The 18616-nt window shown below is 40.0% G+C and overlaps 1 protein-coding gene across 3 annotated transcripts in view; it reads right to left on the bottom strand.

Annotated features, from left to right (window-relative positions):
* The window catches only part of ITGB8 (integrin subunit beta 8), a 47817-nt gene extending 29538 nt beyond the window's left edge, over positions 1 to 18279 (bottom strand). For 2 of the 3 annotated variants that reach the window (XM_035562521.2, XM_035562520.2), the window contains exons 1-3: positions 18081 to 18221; positions 4458 to 4543; positions 1601 to 1775 (exon numbers count right to left, since the gene is read on the bottom strand). In XM_035562521.2, coding sequence (XP_035418414.1) covers positions 1601 to 1775; positions 4458 to 4543; positions 18081 to 18207 — 388 coding nt within the window. In that variant the 5' untranslated portion in view covers positions 18208 to 18221. Of the gene's footprint in view, positions 1 to 1600; positions 1776 to 4457; positions 4544 to 18080 lie in introns of all 3 variants that reach the window. The other variant, XM_035562518.1, reaches the window with a different exon arrangement.
* Between the last annotated feature and the right edge of the window lie 337 nt (positions 18280 to 18616).

Below are 18616 nucleotides of genomic sequence, written 5' to 3'. Positions count from 1 at the left end.
CATTGCTAGATAGCGTAATGAAAGTACATGTAAGTGAACTGTGTCAAATTATATCACAGATCTGACTCAAAAATGTTAAACGTGCAAAGTACTTTTCAAATAGGCTAACTAAAAATATTTTTGCTTCCAATGTTCTTTGAACATAATCCACCTGAATTTTTCTGGATTTGTCTGCATCAGGTCTCACTTTAAGAAAATAGAATTTCAGCATGCTATAACTTATGTTTCCTCTTTGCCAATGTAAATTTATTATTATTAGTAGTAGTAGTAGTAGGAGGAGGAGGAGGAGGAGTAGTAAATAACCTTACAGGTATCTATTTTGCATACAGAGAGTGGAACCTGTATTTACTCCCAAGTAAATCATGACAGCTGGGATTCATGTAGAGTGATGAAAAAAATGGAATCAAAACAAAAACATCTTTAGTCTGCATGATGGCACTGTGTCAAATTTATGCTTGCCCCACTATAGCTGTATATCTGTGTATTTCCTTGTGGATCAAAATACAGGCAGAATGTCTATATAATAGAAGTTACCCTTCTGTAGTTCTAGGAATTTCAGTCTTCCATCTTCAAGCAAAAGCTTCAGCAAAGAATATGGAACCCCAAACTTAATTTCAGTACTGGGAAAATGGTTCATTAAGCCAACGTTTAGAAAGTGAAGTGTTTTCTATGAATCCAGTAAGTGTAAAAGCCTTCATAAATAAATGCAATTACAGACTTTTCTAAAGCTATCTCAGTTCCCGAGACCATTTCTCAGTATAAAGCAGACCATCAGTCACTTCTTTGAAAGGAGAGTAGGGAAAGGAGAGGAAGGGTGATGCTGCTTTTTCAGTTTTATTGTAAAGATGGTAAACCAGATTTCCTTTGCACTTCACACTCCTGCAGTTCCTTTCTTCTTCCTCATAATTGACAGAAAATTACTTTTATACAAAGAGAGATACAGTGAAGATCAGTGAGATATTACAGTACTTCAAACATTTCTTATTCACTTAATGTTTTTCTACCAGCAATTGATCACTTCAGTAGAGGGCAAATTGAGGTATATTAAAAATCCCTCAAATTGACAAAGAGATGTAGATTCTGTTAGGGCCAGGTGTCTCATGTTAGGCACTGAATACCTAAGTCTTCTTTATGAATCCAGCCCTTTCTTTCATATTGGCTGTGGTGCCTTCACAGTTGTCTAGTCATTGCACTTAAAAGTAACCAAATTATTAAGAAGCTTATCAAATGATCAAATGATAAATATAGGAATTAGAAATTTTAGCCCGATATACTTACAGTAAGGAATACATTTTATACACATATAAGGGAAAATTATTTTGAAAGGAAAAATAATCAAGAAATCACAAGAGAAAACAGAAAAGACTACCTAACCCCCCTTTTCCACTTGCTACTTGCATTATTCTGACCTTCAGCTATGTTTGACAGAAAGACTTCTTGCTTAAGACCATACTTGAATATGGGAGCAACACCATCACAGTCCTACAATGCAATGTTACAGCATCATTCTTCAAAATAATGATTCCAGCTGTTTCTTAACAAAATATCTGTACTTAAATATTATTGTATTATAATATCCATATGTTAGAGATAACCCAACCTGGACGCAGTTGGACTGAAACTTTTCCTGGTGTCACTTGTGTATTTGTTTCTTGATCGCTGGGTATTGTTACACGAACTGTGGGATTTTCTACAAAATCTGATTGGCAGCCTCTTTTCATTAAGTTGGAAACAGTGTCACAGCGTCCCTTCTGTGTTGCATCGGCCATGAAATCCTGTTTTATAAAAGACCAAAACAACATAGCAACCTGAACTGAAAAAAATAACAGCAGTATCTTCAAAGGAAAGAGAAAAACAAAATAATAGTATTTGAAACAATAAAATATGCTACTATAATTGCATAAATTGTAGAACTAGTTCATGAAAGCCATATGCTTTAAGTAAGTGCAATGGCAAAATATTTAACTTAGATATTAACCTAATTGCTACATTGACTATTTTTCTACAAAGAACAAAACTTCTGTGTGTGAGAAAGAGGATCTTGCACAACGAGAACAAGATGACTTTGGAGAAAAAGGAAACTATGTACTGTCACTATGTCACTAAAAATGTTCTGTGCTATGCTATGAATTAGTTCTACCAAGAAAATGTCATTCACATAATTTCTAGACATGTCGGTTTTCAGAGTAATCCAACAGTAATCTTAGGCTAGTATTAAAAAGTAGAAGCAAAAGTCAGATTTAGGTTTACCTAACCTGCATTTGTCTGTCACGGATGCTTAAGCTTTAACCCATAGCCTGCACAAAAGCCGAAGACCAGCTGGACTACATCATTTCAATCCTCAGAAAAAGAAAGCTAAATTCTACCGGACTGGAGAGTTTAAGATGCCACCAACATGAAAAAAGCCTCAGTAACAACAGAAAAATGGTTAGTAGTAGAACGGTGTCAGAAGCAGCATGTCCTTTCTTGTAGTGAAAGGGCAAAGTTGCCAAGACTGTGGCAACATGATACAGTGCAAAATTCCTGACAACAAATCTATGATTAGCATGATCCTGATCATGCAAGTGACAAAAAAGGCTTGACAAGATCCTTTGTACTCTTTCAAAGCATTGATCTTTCTCAGCCACAGCTGGAGACCAAACAATGGACAATCTTTGATATTTCAGAGGCAGATGGGGAAAATAAACAATCAAAAAGTGCACAGAGCCAACTGTGTATTAGAGAATAAATCATCATCCAGATCCTGAAAAGACCAGAGAAAGCCCCTGAAGACTGAGACTTGTAAGTCTCTTTGTAAGTCTCTCTCATGTATCTTGTTTTCTAAGTTCTTACTCATTTTTATAGTTTACCTCAGGTACTGTTTTTTCATAATCTTATTTAGACAACAGAGAATATATTTTTTTTTAGGTTACTGCTATTTATGCAATCTTTTTGATTTATATAGGTTTCAGAGAGGTAGATTTTTAAATATACAAGGAATTTATCTACTCTCACTGTTATCACTGGCGATTGACAGATATGTTCTGAAGTTCACCATGTGGGGGTATAAAATCAAAGCATTTCAAGTGTTTTTCATGGCTGCTTTTATTATTAAAAACATAGTTAGGTGAAGCAGCCACACTAAGCTGAAAATTGGTCCTGTAACTTTACTCTGGGAAATTTCTATCTGAAATAATATGAGTTTTACCACTCCACAAACACGGACAGCGTGTAGGTGAGTGGGCTATCAAAGCATGGTACAAGAGGGTTTGACAAACCCCTGCCTTTGACAAACGGCTCTCAGGATTGACATGGGAAACAAGGCAAAAGAAGCACATCAGAAGTCAGACAACGCCAAATCTGGGCATCTGGTTAGAAGGAACCCTCCTACAGCTCCATAGCACTGGAATGCTAAGAAGCACTGTTCTGTGACAAACACAGATGTTGCAAGGTAAAACTGTGTCCTCTGCTAAGAGAGGATATCAGGTCACAGTAATGGACCACTCCACATTGTAATCCATGGTGCCATGTATATGGCACATGCCTGAAACAGCTCTTGGACAACAAGTTCTCCTTGCCTCCATTCATCCTCACATTACTTACACTTGCATCAGCCAAAGTTAATCATTCCAAGACACAGTATTTCTGATAAACTAATGCCAGTGCCTTATGCTCCTTATCTCTTCTGTGTATGCCCTAGGAATTTATCTACCTTCTATGCTGATTGGAAAGCTACCTGACAGAATTTGCATGTGACCTTCAAGACCATATAAACTTGCAAGTGCCAATGATATTCTTAAAAACCTTGCTCCTCTGAAGTAATTAAAATGGTCCATCCTTACTTGAAATCACACAATCATCTGTTTTTCTCTCTTAAACAAATCCAGAAAAAAAACATATTTTTACAGTTGTCAAGGAAATAATAATTTCAGAACAACTCTTCCTATCTGAGATCTGTCTTCTGTGATGAGTCTCAGAACTGATCGTTTCAAGTGTCAAAACAGACAAGTATCATTTTTTCCATTTGTGACAGGGGACATAAAATACGGTAAAGTCAAAGTTAACTCCACTATTGCTAGCTATTGCTAAATGCAATAGGCATATATATAGACTAACTCTGATATATAATAAGGACTTAATACAAATTACTGATAAGTAATTTACTTTTGAAGCCAAAAACTGTTGAACTCTCAAAGTTACTATAAATCTGCCAAACCCATCTACAAAGCAGATGGAACACATTAGAAAGTTCTCACTTTATTTAAAATTACTGCCATTTTCCAAATAAAAGATTGCATTTTCTCCTTTGGAAACTAAATATATTTCACATGATTTCTCAGGTGCTGTCTCCAGAGGTCATTTAAAGATTTTCCTGCTATTTCTCACTGTAATTTTAACAGTTTAAAAGTCTTTTATCTTTATAAAGATCAGAGGCAGCAAAAATTTAAAGTCAAAAATAAATAAGAAAAATGCCATACCTCTTGAGCACACCATCCACACTCTGGACCCAAAGCAAGACACTTTGTACATGTTACTGCATTTGAAGTGGCACATCTGTTTTCCGCTGCAATGAAATACAAAACCAAACATTCATGATTTATGAAGGTATGTGGGAATTGTAAAATACCTAATTTTAAACCAAGATTTCAAAAATTACTTCACCAGATTAGCATGATGACAACGTATCCAAACAGAAGTAAAACAGAACAAAGGCAGCCCGGTGAGGGAATACTTGGATCATTTTTGGTATCTACAGTCTAGAACTATATGTATGGATGGAATAAAATCCATTCTCAAGGCCATATTTTTAAAACCCCAATTTAGAATAATTTTGAAGTGAAAGTATATCTTTGGCACGTACCTTGCTGATTTACTGTCTAACAGAAAACATTTACCAGGTAGCTTATCTCTTCATAGACATTTTCCTCTTAAGTCATTTACACTTGACTGAGTTATTCATTATTCACTCTGCATGGAACCCAAAATATTTTCTCACCTTCTATAAATATTCCCTCTCTGCATTTTCTGGAGTGAATAGTTTCCCAGAAGAGGCAGATTTTTTTTTTTTTCAGAAGCTAATACGAATTTATCCAATATTAAGTGTGTCACAGATTGAAGAAATAATTCTGCACTAACAACTGCAGAAAGCTGTGCCTACTAACAGGAAAACCACCTCTCTTTTTGGAGTAATGAGAGCAACTTCTCACAGAGAAAAGCATCATTAGGAATATATTTACCAAAATATCTTTCGATCTTTCTTTGATCGATTTTAGCTATGTATTCAAAGATGAGATCCTCTGTCACATGGACAGCTAGTGCTAGTAGATCCCTCTGAATAACAGGTGATCCGAGGAACTAATCACAGCTTGCAAGTTATTAGCGTCAGCAGCATATATACCATTATCAGTATTTGCAAGACAGAAAAGCTTAATACAGCACAATTGCAGCATTATACTGATAACAGGTTAGCATTGATTTCAAAGGTCAGACCTATATTTCACATAAACTGCTGTTTACAATTTTTGCAACGTAGTCAATGCAAGAAAAGAAATGTATATGAAAGGGAGGAAAGTTGTTACAGATGTGATCAGAACAACAAGCTGAAAAGCAGCCCGAGAAGGTGGTGGAAGAGAGGAAAAAGTGATTAAAGGAAGATATGGGCAGGGACAGATAAAGGAGGAGTTGCTGAGGAGAGAGAAAAGAGCAAGGCAAAATCCCAAAGGTTTTTGTTTCTTTGTTATAAAAACAAACACAGCACCTTTGGCTTGGATGGGAAATGAGAGCAAGCTCATTCGACACTGACACAGGAAAACTTCTCTGCATGTATACGAAGAAGACAACTGCACTTGATGTGCTGGAGTCAGAAAGAGCAGAGCTGGGGGCCACAGAAAGAGCTACCAGAAACCATGGGAGAGGAGGAACAGTGAGGATTCCAGGTAGGTACAGGAAGGCATGGGGCTGCAGAGCTTAACACAGATCCACTTCTGGCCAGAACTGGGAAAGCACAAATACGCAGAATGAAAAGCTGTTGACGGAGTACAACTAAAAGGAATGTAACTGTTCTTGGCTTCGAGACATCCCTTCCACCTTCAGCTGGATACCACAGACAGTAGAGATGAAAAACAACACAGGAGAAAGTAACATGATGGATGCAGTAGAAGTGACAAGGAAAGACTGGAAATGCTGATTTGCAGCACAGTGGTGGCTAAAGACCACCATGAGACAAAACAGTGAGGAGATGACACGAACTTTGAGGTTACTAATCAAGCAATGATCCACCTTAGAAGACAGAGATATTCTGATAAGAATAAATAGTTGGCAGGACAAAATGAGAGGCTTCTGGATCTAGCTAAAAAAGATATGGAATAAGATAAATTAATTCCTGGTCATCAACACGGGTAAACCAAAGTAAACCAAATAATGAGTTTGGCCTAATTAATTTCCTACAATAGTTTCTGAGCCTCTCCTTGCTTAAAACATATAGTCTCATCCACATAACACAGGCATTGTCCTCTCCCAAATTCTCACATTTCCAAAATTTAAATGCTATTGAACATGTAAAAGTCATTCATGTCCTACTATAATGTACACATGCTAAAAAGAATAAAAAGTGTCTATGACTGGAACAACAGTATGGTATTTCCAAATGCATCAGAAAACTGGTTGAAAAATAATTGTCCCAGATTTGTTTTGGTATGGTTAGCTTAGGTACCAAATCTACTTGAGGTCTGATTTAGTTTATTAATACATGCTGGTAAAATATAAGGTTTCCTTTGTGTCTCTCTAAACTGCTACGGCATAAGAAGAGATCTTAAAATCCAGTTTGGGTTTTCAGTGTGATCATGGCAGACAAAATGCTTTACCAAACGAGACACACAGTATTGCTGGATGCAAATCTCTCTGCTGATAACTCTCTGGTCTCATGAGCTCCATTTTCGCAACATGAAGTCATGCATTGGCAATTGACAAGCTTGGTACCATTGGCTCAAAAATTTGATTTTTTTGGAATAGAGAGAAACTTGAAGAAGGTTTATTAATGCCCAAGACACATTCTGGCTACATCACTACTGTAGTTCCTAAGTACACAGTCCCTTATAGCAGTAACATTTACGGACATGCTTTCATTCACCAAATATTTATTATTTAGTTATAAATGTTCTCTAAAACCTTAACTGATTTAGTATAAACTTCTCAGTTTCTTTTAAAAATCATATGTTAGAGCAAGAAACATTTTTTATGAGTTGGCTCAACAAAGAACTGAGATTTTTCCTGCCACTTCACCAAAAACAGAGTCCAGACAAGGCTGCATTACTGTTCAGCCAAAGCTAAGGGCAAGTTTCTACTGGCTTCGTTATAACTGATGTATGCCAAAAGGTATTTTCAACAAGGGCCAAATTTTGTGCTGGGAACTGCGCAGGCATATGCATGTAATAAAAAATGAGTGCTGCAGGTTAAACTGCACTTTTCTAGCCTCCCCCACAAAATACAACTGGGCTCCAACTACTGAGCACAGGTGTGGCAAGCCTAAACGTTCAGTAACAAGAGGGATCCAGGCTAGATGAAGATCCTGTATGTTATAATCATATCCTGCCTTCCTATTATGAAAATAACTTTATCATGATCAGAGTATTTATCTGAGAGATGGAATAATAATAATGCATGCTAGTGTTGGAGAGTGGATGTTAAACAGCTTTTTTTTAAACAGACAGCACGTTGTTCAAGTACAGCCAGGAATTTGGACTTACATTGACTTCACTGTTGGTACATGTTTGTGCTGTTTTTGGAGGGTGCATCCTTTGCTATCTTAAAGCAAAAAGCCAAAACCTAACTAGAAGCTTATACTCCCTGATCACAGTCCTCAGACTGCTGTGCACTACTTAAGGCAAGATACAACATTACGTAGCCTTGACAGTGGTTTGTTGTTTTTTTCCCCATAAATTCTGCACCCAATCTTGTCCTGCAGCAGCAGTTAGCCAGGCTGTCCATCTCCACCGATAATGTGGCCTTCGACAAAGTGCATGTAGCATTGCTTCTGAAGAAAGCTGCAGCTCTCATGCAGTATTCTGCAGCTGCCATCACCTTTCTGCTTTCCTTCAGAGGCTGCACAACACGATCCCTGCAGAGGGGACAGCCAGAATCTGTCCCAGCAAACGCACAGCTTCTCCATTCACTTTGGCTGAATGTGCAGATACAATGAAAAGCATTGTAAAAATGTTACAGAAGGGGAATTTTTTCCATGATTATTGTGTCTGACACTTACTTGCTCAGATTACAAGGAAAAAATGAGAGCCTGTGCTTTCACTGCCAATCCTAAAACCTAATCCTGGAATTAGGGCTTTCTCCCCCCTTTTTCCAAGCAAGCAATAAGCAAAGTCTCTTTACCCCTTGTGCACAACGGCATACTTCAAAAACATGCTTTGTCACCACCTGTTTTTCCAAGAGGGTTACAAGGTATACCTCTGAATAAGCTCTTCCAGGTCCTCTCCCTTGTCCAAAAAAGGAGATTTCAATTTGAAAATTGTGCATCTATTATGCCTCAGAACAAATTCCTAAGATTACTTGAACAAAATTACCAGACAACTTCTCTGCTTTCCTCCCTCTCCCATTTCTTACAGTACAGACTTGTTAATTTCACTTCTGTATTAGTGGTTGTCCACATTAGGTTCACTACTCAAATAGGAGCTAAACTGTACACTGATTTGAAAATATTTTTTACAAGCAAGAGAAGCAGCAGTATTCGAAAACTGAGCATGTAAGAGATGTATATTCTCTAAGAAAAAGAAGGTGTTTAAAAGAAAGGTGAGAAAGACGATTGGCACCATTAAATCCTGAGCCCTGGAAAAAAATTCTGTAAACATGTAAACAAGTCAGTAAAAACACCTTTCCATTAGTCAGTCAATCAATCAGACAAATAGAAAAACACCCCACCCCAGGCATCCTTTTCCTACAGGCCATTCAAAAAAAATAATAACCAAGAGTTACAGTATTCCTTAAAAGGAAAGCAGAATATACTAAAAGATAAATACATGATGTGGTTACAAAGGAGAGAGATAAATGAGACATAAATAAGATGTATACATATATGTCCGGATAAATGCACTGAAGAGCACTACTGATGACCAAGTCCTGATGACCAGTATGGGCTCCCATTCCTAACTCCGCCAGTATCCTACTGATAGTTCTTGGTTTCCTCAATCACTCTGCATTGCCATATGATCACATTGCTCTATGAGCCTGAAGGGCATTACTGAAAACCACACAAATGATTTTAAAAGTCATCAAAATGTCAAGTGATGCAGCAGTCTGCCTCAGTACAGCAGAGTTCATGTCTTTGACTATGCAGTGACATTTTTTTTTTTTTTTTGCACATTGTGTGAGCTCTGAGCTACAACACTTGAGAGAACTGATGCTGGATGTCTGCTGAACAAGGCAAAGAGGGAAGAGGAAAAGGAGGAGACCTTGGGCCACACAGCATTAGGACAGTTTGGACAGAAAAGTACGTTATTGCTGATGCTGGGATTTGTAACGCTGATGCTGGATGCAGTGCAATGGCACATGGAATGGAGATCCCCAGCAGTGTTAGGAGTGTGCACACTTCCATAACCAAGGAATGATGCAAGGCTTCAGGGAGGCACTCCTGACACCTCCCTGAACCCACGTGTATATCTTTCTTAGCTTCATCTCTCTGGAAAGTTCAATTATATGAATATTGCACTTCATTCTAAAGGAAAAACTGGAGATCAGAAGCCTCAGATTCAAATAACTCCAGTTTTTAAGGGTAAAGTATCAATTATGAGATTTCTTTTTCTTCTATCAGAAAGTTGCACATAGCATTTTGGAGAAGGTACTGCCCAAACTAGCTGCTGGTGCAGCAGTTAGGACTCACAAACACAACATTCACACTGCAGCTTCAAACATGACCTTGAATGTGGGAGACATAGCTATTGACTACTCCAGACTGACTTTGTTCCCAAGTCACAATATAGAATGAAAACAAGCAATGTGACCTTGGAAGTTTTCACAACACGCAATTTTTGTTTCTTGTCCAACTCTACTTGTAGCCTCTCCTTTCCACGAAGCTTCCTGCTTCTACAGGAGATGGTTAAATTTTGTTGCCGCAATCCATTGCCTGCAAACAATGAGTCAAAGATTATTTGGTTTCTGAAGCCAACCTATTCTGTCTCTTGCAAATAAAAACACACAGGACAATTTACTCTGATTATATCATTAGAAGGGACTCATTTCCCACAGCCATTAGCTTTTATGGCACAGGTTTGATGGCCCTGTTTGCACAGCCTTGCACCAGTAAAAATGCAAAGCATATGGAACCAAAGGGTTTAAATCTTGTTTTATTAAATCTCTTGATTTAAAGGGAACTTCGGATGCATGGAGCTGTGTTAATTCCCTTGTTTCCTAAGCGGGAACATGGGCATGGGAATCATTATACTCCAGTCATTTCCAGCTGCTAGGATCTCCCTAGGAGTTGGCCAGCTTGGCTACAGTCACGCTGCTATAGTGAAGCCCTGAAAGGCTACTGCCATACCTCATGGCTGATTTCATTTCTTTTGTTAGTAAGCACGACCAGCAAGTAACACAAGTGCAACCCAGAACGCTTAGTACATTCCTGTGTATACTATACAGGAATATAAAAGTAGACCCAACCTACTGTTTTTTTTTGTTTTTTGTTTTTTTTCCCAAGCGTCTTCTAGATCTTCAGATCCTTCGACCCCAAATCACCTCCCTAATATGCCTTTCTATTGTATATCTAGTATTCACCAAATTCTTGCTTTCCACCCCATAAAAACACTACCTCTTCCTGCTTCTGCACTTGCATTCACAAACCTAAGAACAGTGCAGAGGACTGGCAACAGCCCAGAGCTGTTTCTTCACAAGGGGAATCATCACGGACTACCTGCTCCACAGGTTCTTCCTCCATAGCAATGCAAACAACTCGCTTGACTTACTTTTATCTGTATACATTGTGGATTGGATCAAGTTTATTCTCTGTTCCAGACTGCAATTCTTAAAGCTGAATATCTAGAGGAACCAGTCCCTCAATTCTGAACACAATATAACTAAATTTTGCTTTACGGAAGTTTTTCCTGACGCAAAACAAAAGCCCCAAACCACTGCATGCTTACATATAAACATGAAAAGCTGTGTGTATGGGTACAAAAGGATGAAATGTTAGGGTTAAAAGAAAACGCTGAACTCATAATACAGAAATTATATTCACAATTAGAAAACCTCAAGAGTACCAAGTTAAAAGTAAGACTGATATCAAAGAGGGTAACCACCACTCTTTATGGACTTGTAGTGTGGAGTGCACAAGTTCTGGAGGGAGATATATTCAGCAGGGCTATTTTAAAAATGTTAATGCCTTCTGGACTACCAAATGTTAGCTATTTGTTATTTCAGTAATTTGCTTTTCAATAGAGTTTTGCGTATTCCAACACAGTCATTGGCCACGAGAACAACAGAATGTGGTAAAAACTTTCTGGGATTTTCTTTTATTTTATTGTTGTTGTTACTTTTATTCTATTTGAATGCAGAAACAGTTATAAGATGTTGTATTTTAATAAATGTGTGATAGCACAAGACTTTTAAGATAAAATTTGACCATTAACAGCTGAAGCATGCTTCAAATTTGAGTTCAACTGCAGTGCTTTTCTGAATATACACATCAAAACTGGATGAACACAAAGATCTTCTACAAGAATAATGAGACATGGAGTTTCTAACATAGGAGACATATGCGTTCATCAAAAACATTCAGAAAAATTGAAAAAAAATAGCAATCATAGCTGCCTAGGAACAGGCACTGCCTAAGCTCCATATAAGCCTGTCAGGTTTTTGTAACATGGGGGCGAAGACTACATAAAGCATGACTGCAGACTGTAAAATATGCAGACTCATATACTAACTCCAACTACTGGTGCACATACGCTATTTGAATGCAAACTTCTGCTTGTGCTTCTGCAAGTAAGTACTCACATATGTGCATGTTTTGCAGGTGCAGTTTAAATGCTCTGTAGGGGACAGCCTTCAAATATGCAGCTTCAAGACTTTAAACAGGTAGTGATTTATATAACATTCTGAAGTCATGCCACAGCATTTTTGACAGAAAAATGCAGTTCAACAGCTTTGCTTAGATTGGAAGAGCATGCTTGCTTATGTCATTAGTTTTATTTAGGTCATTTGGCATCATTCATGCCAAAGTGTAAGTTGTCTCAAGTTTTCTTATTTCCTGGGAGTCCTGTTTGTACAAGAAGATGGGATCTTGCCATGTTTAATCTCTTGCTTTCCAGCAAGAAGCTCCCATCTCAAAGAAATAAGTTGTCCTCAGCACAGTACTAACTCCTGTCACCCTGCGGAGGTGAAGTGGAAATAAATCATACTTAATTACAGTACAGCAAGTGGAATTCACTTAGCCCAACTCACTTGAACACCAAAAAGGAAGAGAATTTATTTTGGAGAGGGGAGGTACTGGTTTAATCAGATTTGGACGACTTTTGTGATGCCACCATACATCATGCGGCTCTATTCATAACACAGCTACAACAACAGCAAAATACCAAAAATACTGAAGTTTTTAAGATTTGAACTCAAAAACACTGTGTCGCTAACAATTCCCAAGCCAGTGGCCAAAGAAGGGGCCCTAAGAAAAATAGAAATCCAGCATCCAGGAGCATTATCCCACCTGCCTGAAGCTAAAGAATTTCCCTCCTCCAATAATTACAGTTAAAATCTCTCTCATATGTCTTTTGATAATTACAAATACTTCAGACTCATTACTGTCACCACGGGTAACAGCAGGCAGAAATTACTGCAGACATATGAGAACGATGCCATGGGAAGCATAGAAACATATGAAGAAAAAAGACAATTATGAACTTTGTGAATTTCTGAATTTAGGCAAACATAGACTCAGCTAGAAGTTGCCTTTTTGGCAGCTTTCTAATGCTGTAAATTCCTATCATCCTGAAGCACTTACATTTCGCTTAAGGGGTTATGCTTGTTCTGCCACCAGAACAACAGGGAATCCTGAATGGCTGGCAAGAGGCTTACTCCTCTTCTTGAAGAAAGGTTCCATTACAGTGGACAGTGAACTAATTCATTAGAGCCCTACATCCTTCCCAAAAACTAAATAGCCCAAATCCATTTATGCAAGCTGCCAAAGAAAAAAATGTTTTTATTTGTTAATAAAGTTCAAGTGCCTAGAGAAGAATAACAGACCATAATCTATTTTGTCCATCAAAAATTATGCCTATTTAAGCAGATTAAAAAGAAGTACTACATCTATTTCACTGGTTAGACAGAAGTCAACAATTAGTAATGGACACATACAGTTGAAGACAGATTTTGTTGGAAAGGAGACGTAAGTAGAAACACTGAGGCCTTAAGAATTTGACTTTAAAGAGATTATTAACAGAAAGGAATTGATGTTCTTTTCCAGATTTTTGTTTTCAATACATTCAATTTGAGAAGCTATTTTTTACACCAAAATGTCTGCACTACCAGCTACCGTAAAAGCAGAGGAGAGTTCATGTATACACTTCTTGAAAATATATGATTTTAGTATCATGAATGTATTTTAAGATCACTAAGCAACTTTTCAATCTCAAGACAAAGCCATTCTGCTTGTCCTTCTTGGCAGACCTCATTAAACCAGTGCCTAAGAAACACCTGTCCCAATACTGAAAAAAGCACGTTTTTGCCACAGGTAGTTTTTAGATGCATATTGGTCATAAACAAAATAACTCATGTATATAGCATAGATTTTATTTGTAAAATGAGATTAATGTTTCTTACCTCACATCTGTTTCAAAGGTGTGAGATCTCTTATACTAAGAACTTACTCTCAAGTATACTAATGATAAATCTTACTTTCTGAAAGAGTCTTGATAAACAGCAGCAGCCAATGTCAACTTACGCAATTTGTAAATGACATGTTTCTCTTCTCACAGCTCCTACTGTAGATTAGCAATACCAACGGATCCAAATCCAAGACCGAATTAACACGCACATCTCTTTGTTTTTATTATTTCCATTTTAAAACTGTCTTAGTTTGGTAGCTCTCTGTTGTACTACACTAATACCTGGAACTGATGTGGTTTTGTCTTCAGGAGTCATTCATGTGAAAAGTTCCTTGATCTTATTTTGTGACTGAGTTCTTTTTAGGAACTTGAAAAATATTGCTGGCACTTTGTGAAGCATATGGGAGGTTATAAGACTCACTGATGTTTTAATGTCCTGTTTATGTATGTTGAACATACAACCAGATGAGGGTTTATTTGATGAAGATTTCCTTAAGCTTCCATAAAGCTCACATTCTAACATCTTACTGAAGCTCTGGGAAGGTAAATCAAACTTAGACTGTACCTTAAAGGAAAATCAAATTTATTCATTCAGGCATCTTGACTAGTGGAGTATAATTCCTGCTTGCTCAGTTGTTATTGCAGCTCCAGCCCTTGAAAGCTAAAGGACCAGAGAAGAAGCTACTGCCTCTTCAAACTGCTCTGAAGAGCATTCCTGCTGCATGTAGTCTTCAAGCTGCAGCGACATGTCCATAATGACATACAGCCAACCTTCCTGGTGCACCAAGAGTATGTTTATTGCTCCTCTGGTTTGTGAATTGACCATCTCTTTTCCCACAAGCACCCCACCTTAAACATCTGTAGTATGGAAACATTGCAAATGCTATACCTGCAACCACCTATTTCATTCAACTTGCAAAAAACCATAAAATAAAGAACTACTGAACAACCCCCCCCAAAGAAACGTATGAAATTGCAACAGATTATGAGAAGTGTGCGATCTGCAAAGTAAATGTATGCATACCTTTGGCATAATAGCTCCACAGGCAACAGACAGATAAACAAACCTCCCCACGGCCATTCCTCAGAAGTGCAACCCACTGCTATATTCCCTCTCAAACACTCAGGTTGGCTTTCCCAAGGATGATCTAACACCCTTAGGGAGCAGATCACCCACACAGGCTCAGGAAATTATAAATGGGCTTTCTCTTCTCCTTGGATTGCTTCAAGACTTAGGAAAGGCAGAACAGCCTCAATGCTCAGTATCCCATGATACTTCCACTGCACCCTAGACAGAAATGGGCTGGCACAGAAGAGAAATCAAGAGACATACTCATGGTTAAAGCTATGAAGATGTACCATTTATTTCAGGTTTTTGTTGGTTTTGTTTTGTTTTGTTTATGCAGGGACATTTTCTGACCACTTCGCATGGGTGGTTTGAATAGCTTTTCCTAGTCCTTTGAGAAGTGACACAGTAGTGATTTATGAAACTTTCTAACTAGAGGGAACACACATGAGAATATAATGTGACAAAACTGGCAAACCACCAACAAACCAGATGAGAGAACATTAGTGAATTATGTTTGGCATCAGAAGTCCTGCTGTTGGGATAAATCAATGAGCAGTTGTCCCTGCTATCATCACAGATCCTCTCCTTTCCCCAACCCCCTAGCTGGTATTCCCAAATGGTGCTCTAAAGAAGACTGGAAATACCAACTTTAAAAATGTCAAGAGATTTGTCAACCATGGCTATATACTAGAATTGTCATATGACTGTTCTTTAATTCTGAAACTGGGGATAAAGACTTTCATGCCATCCAACCCCTGTATGCGCATCACATGTAAGCTCTGCTTACTTGAGTTTCATACAAGTTTCATACATACTCTGTAGGTATTTTGAAAGCACCAACACCTCAGCATTCAAATTTTAATATACTTAAAAACTGATTTTTGAGATAATGCTGGGATTTGAACCAATGTTCTCTGTTAACCCTGACCAGTCAGTCATCCTACAGTATTTTATCCCTGTGTATTCCATGTGCTTATACAGCAGATACAAACTAAAGACTTTTATGAGTTTAGTTTCTGAGTGAGCCAAGTGAACTGACTCTCTCTGCACCTACGTGCAGAAGTTACACAACTGATTAACACAATGCACGCGTGTTCTCTTGCTGTAGAATTCAGCTTTTATTCACTTCACTGCTTTACGTCTTTAGGAGTTTGTCAGTTTTCAGTGTTCCATAATAAATTCAGGATCTGTGTAAATCACTACAACACGAATTTCATTTTGAATTAGTTCCATTCTTACATCAGGTATTTGTTTTAGTTGGCTTAGTGAACTGCAAACTTCCCTTGGTAAGACTTACTGAACAAGGGACCCTTTGTAGAAGAGAGCAACACTAACCTTTTATCTGAGCTTATAGAACCTTTAATTTGGGACTTGTGGCTTTACAGTGTTGTGAGATTTCCTTCTGCACTCCTCTTAACTGCAAACTCGGGGTCAAGTTCTACCTTTACTTACACCCAGGCAATAAACTCACATCCCAAATTGTAGTTTGCGGAACAAACACGTCAGGTAGCATCAAACTGCACGTTTTTCAGTTAGAAGAGCAGCAAATGCTCCAACAAGAATGAATAAACTTCAGTCCCATGTACATTTTATATTCATTCCAGCTTCTTTCAGAACTGGAGACTCACTGCAACAGATGCGTGGTTTCTGCCAAATCCACACATAAATAAACTCAACTTGCTGATGGCACGGGAACAGCATGATGCTCTTCTCCATGCCCAGCACTGTCAAGGCAGAAGCAAAGAGGAGTGGCTGCTTCAACAAAGCTGCTGCGCTGCCAAGTAGCTGTACATGGAGCTGCTGCTCTGCATTTCTCCAGCAGCAGCCTGCAGAAGTTCAAGGAACTCAGGTGGTGCTGTGCTGGCTGAGAGAGCTAACACAACCAAAGGTAAAAAGCAATGAGAAGTAAATAATTACAATCATAATCAGCATCCAAACCCCTACCATTTATGTGCTCACTCAAGGAAAAACAAACCAAAACACTCTTCTTGCTTCCACTGTGGCTCTAGCCTGTGAAGTGATTATGTATGAAGGAAAGAATTCAGTGTGACTTTCAGCTTTCATGAATTAGCAGAGGTTTCAAATAAAGAGGAAAAAAAAACAAGATCTATCTGAGTTACAGACTGCCCGATCTGGTAGCTGTTGTCACAATAAACACGTAACCCATGACTTACCATCCATGTATATTTTCACTACCAAGCACAACAAAGAAAGCAAGCACCTTTGCAGCCAAAGCCCCAAGTACAATCTTCACCTATGTCCTGCTGTTCTCAAGTATTCTTTGCACTATTGCACCCAGGAGCTACACTCATAAGCAGGCACACCACTGCACTAAGGCACAGCACTCTCCTCTCCATAAAGTTTCAATTAGCCTTTAAACTCAATTACACTGCAGAGAAAAGAATCTGGAATGCTGGATGCAAGCTGTCATGTTTCATAAGCCATTTAATAATATTATATTTTATTTTTTCCTATTGACATATAGTTTGGTTTTGAACTCAAAATATGAAGCCAAAAGAGCAAAATAAATTATCCTGTGAAAGTTAACAAATTATTCCATTGTTTTTAACAGCACTGGGCAAATCCCACTGAATTAGGCATGAATTTGTCACATATGCAGCAAGAAACTTAAGACTAATACATTGTTCCCATTGCAAATCTTATTTTTAGAGGTTAGAAGTTAATATTCTAAACTTGCTCCAGGCTTAAACATGGAATAAGCATTTATTCCAGAAGGGGAAAAGGAAAAAAAAAAAAAGAAAGAAAGAAAGAGGGAAGGAAAGAGGGAAGGAAAGAGGGAAGGAAAGGAAAGTGACTGACAACTTGCTCTGCGTTTCTGATCACGACCAGCTGAATGGGAGAGACCCTTTGTGGACTACCGGACTAACCTGATGGCTCCGTCTGACAAACGGCATGACCTGAGGGACACTTGCACAGCCTCCTCGCCCTGCCCGCGACGAACCTGATACCAGGGTTATTTTTGGGAAACCCTGCCGCAACCCGAGGTGCTGCCCGCCTCGGCCAGCGCCCTCTCCGCCCTCAGCAGCACCCCGGGCAGGGGCAGGAGCTCTGCCCGCACCTCCACCCCGTCCGCCGGGAGCCCCGGCAGTGTCCCCCCGACACCGCCGCCGCCCGGCCGCCCGCCGTCGCCCCCCGGGCCGCGGCGATCCCCGGGAGGCACCCCGCTAGGTGAGCCGAGCCGTTCGGCGACTTACGGCGCTGGCAGAGTCCCGGCACGGCCGCCAGCAGCCGGGCCGCCCCGAGGAGGGCCCCGGGGCCGCGCTGGCACTTGGGCACGGAGACGATCCCCGCGGTGAGGCACGCCAGTAGCGGCACCCACATCGTGCGGCGCGGCCGGCCCCGCTCCCGCTCCCGTTCCCGCTGCCGCTGCCTCTCCTCGGGGCCGCGGCTCGGCGGCGCGGCGCGCTCAGTCCCGGCCCCCGCGGGGGCGGCGGCGGCGGCGGCGGGGCCGGGGGAGGAGCGGCGGCGGCGGCGGCGGCGGGCCCGGCACAGGTAGGGCGCGGGGCGGCGGCACCTCAAGGGCAGCGCCCGCCGCTCCCCGCGAGGGGCTGCCCCCCCCGGCGGCGGCGGCAGCGGCGGCGGGGCGGCCCCGGGCGGGCGCGGAGGGCGGCTGCCTCCATCCGCCTCCAGCCCGGCCGCCCTGCCCTGCCCTGCCCTGCCCTGCCCTGCCCGGCCCCGCGGCTCCCTCAACGAAACGACCGCCGCCGCTACCCCCGCGCGCCCCCGCCCC

Source organism: Cygnus atratus, chromosome 2 (genome assembly GCF_013377495.2).
Source record: "Cygnus atratus isolate AKBS03 ecotype Queensland, Australia chromosome 2, CAtr_DNAZoo_HiC_assembly, whole genome shotgun sequence".
In the NCBI taxonomy this organism is placed as follows: domain Eukaryota; kingdom Metazoa; phylum Chordata; class Aves; order Anseriformes; family Anatidae; genus Cygnus; species Cygnus atratus.
The sequence above is the reverse complement of the archived record's forward strand: the minus strand, read 5'-3'. Positions and strand labels throughout refer to the sequence as shown.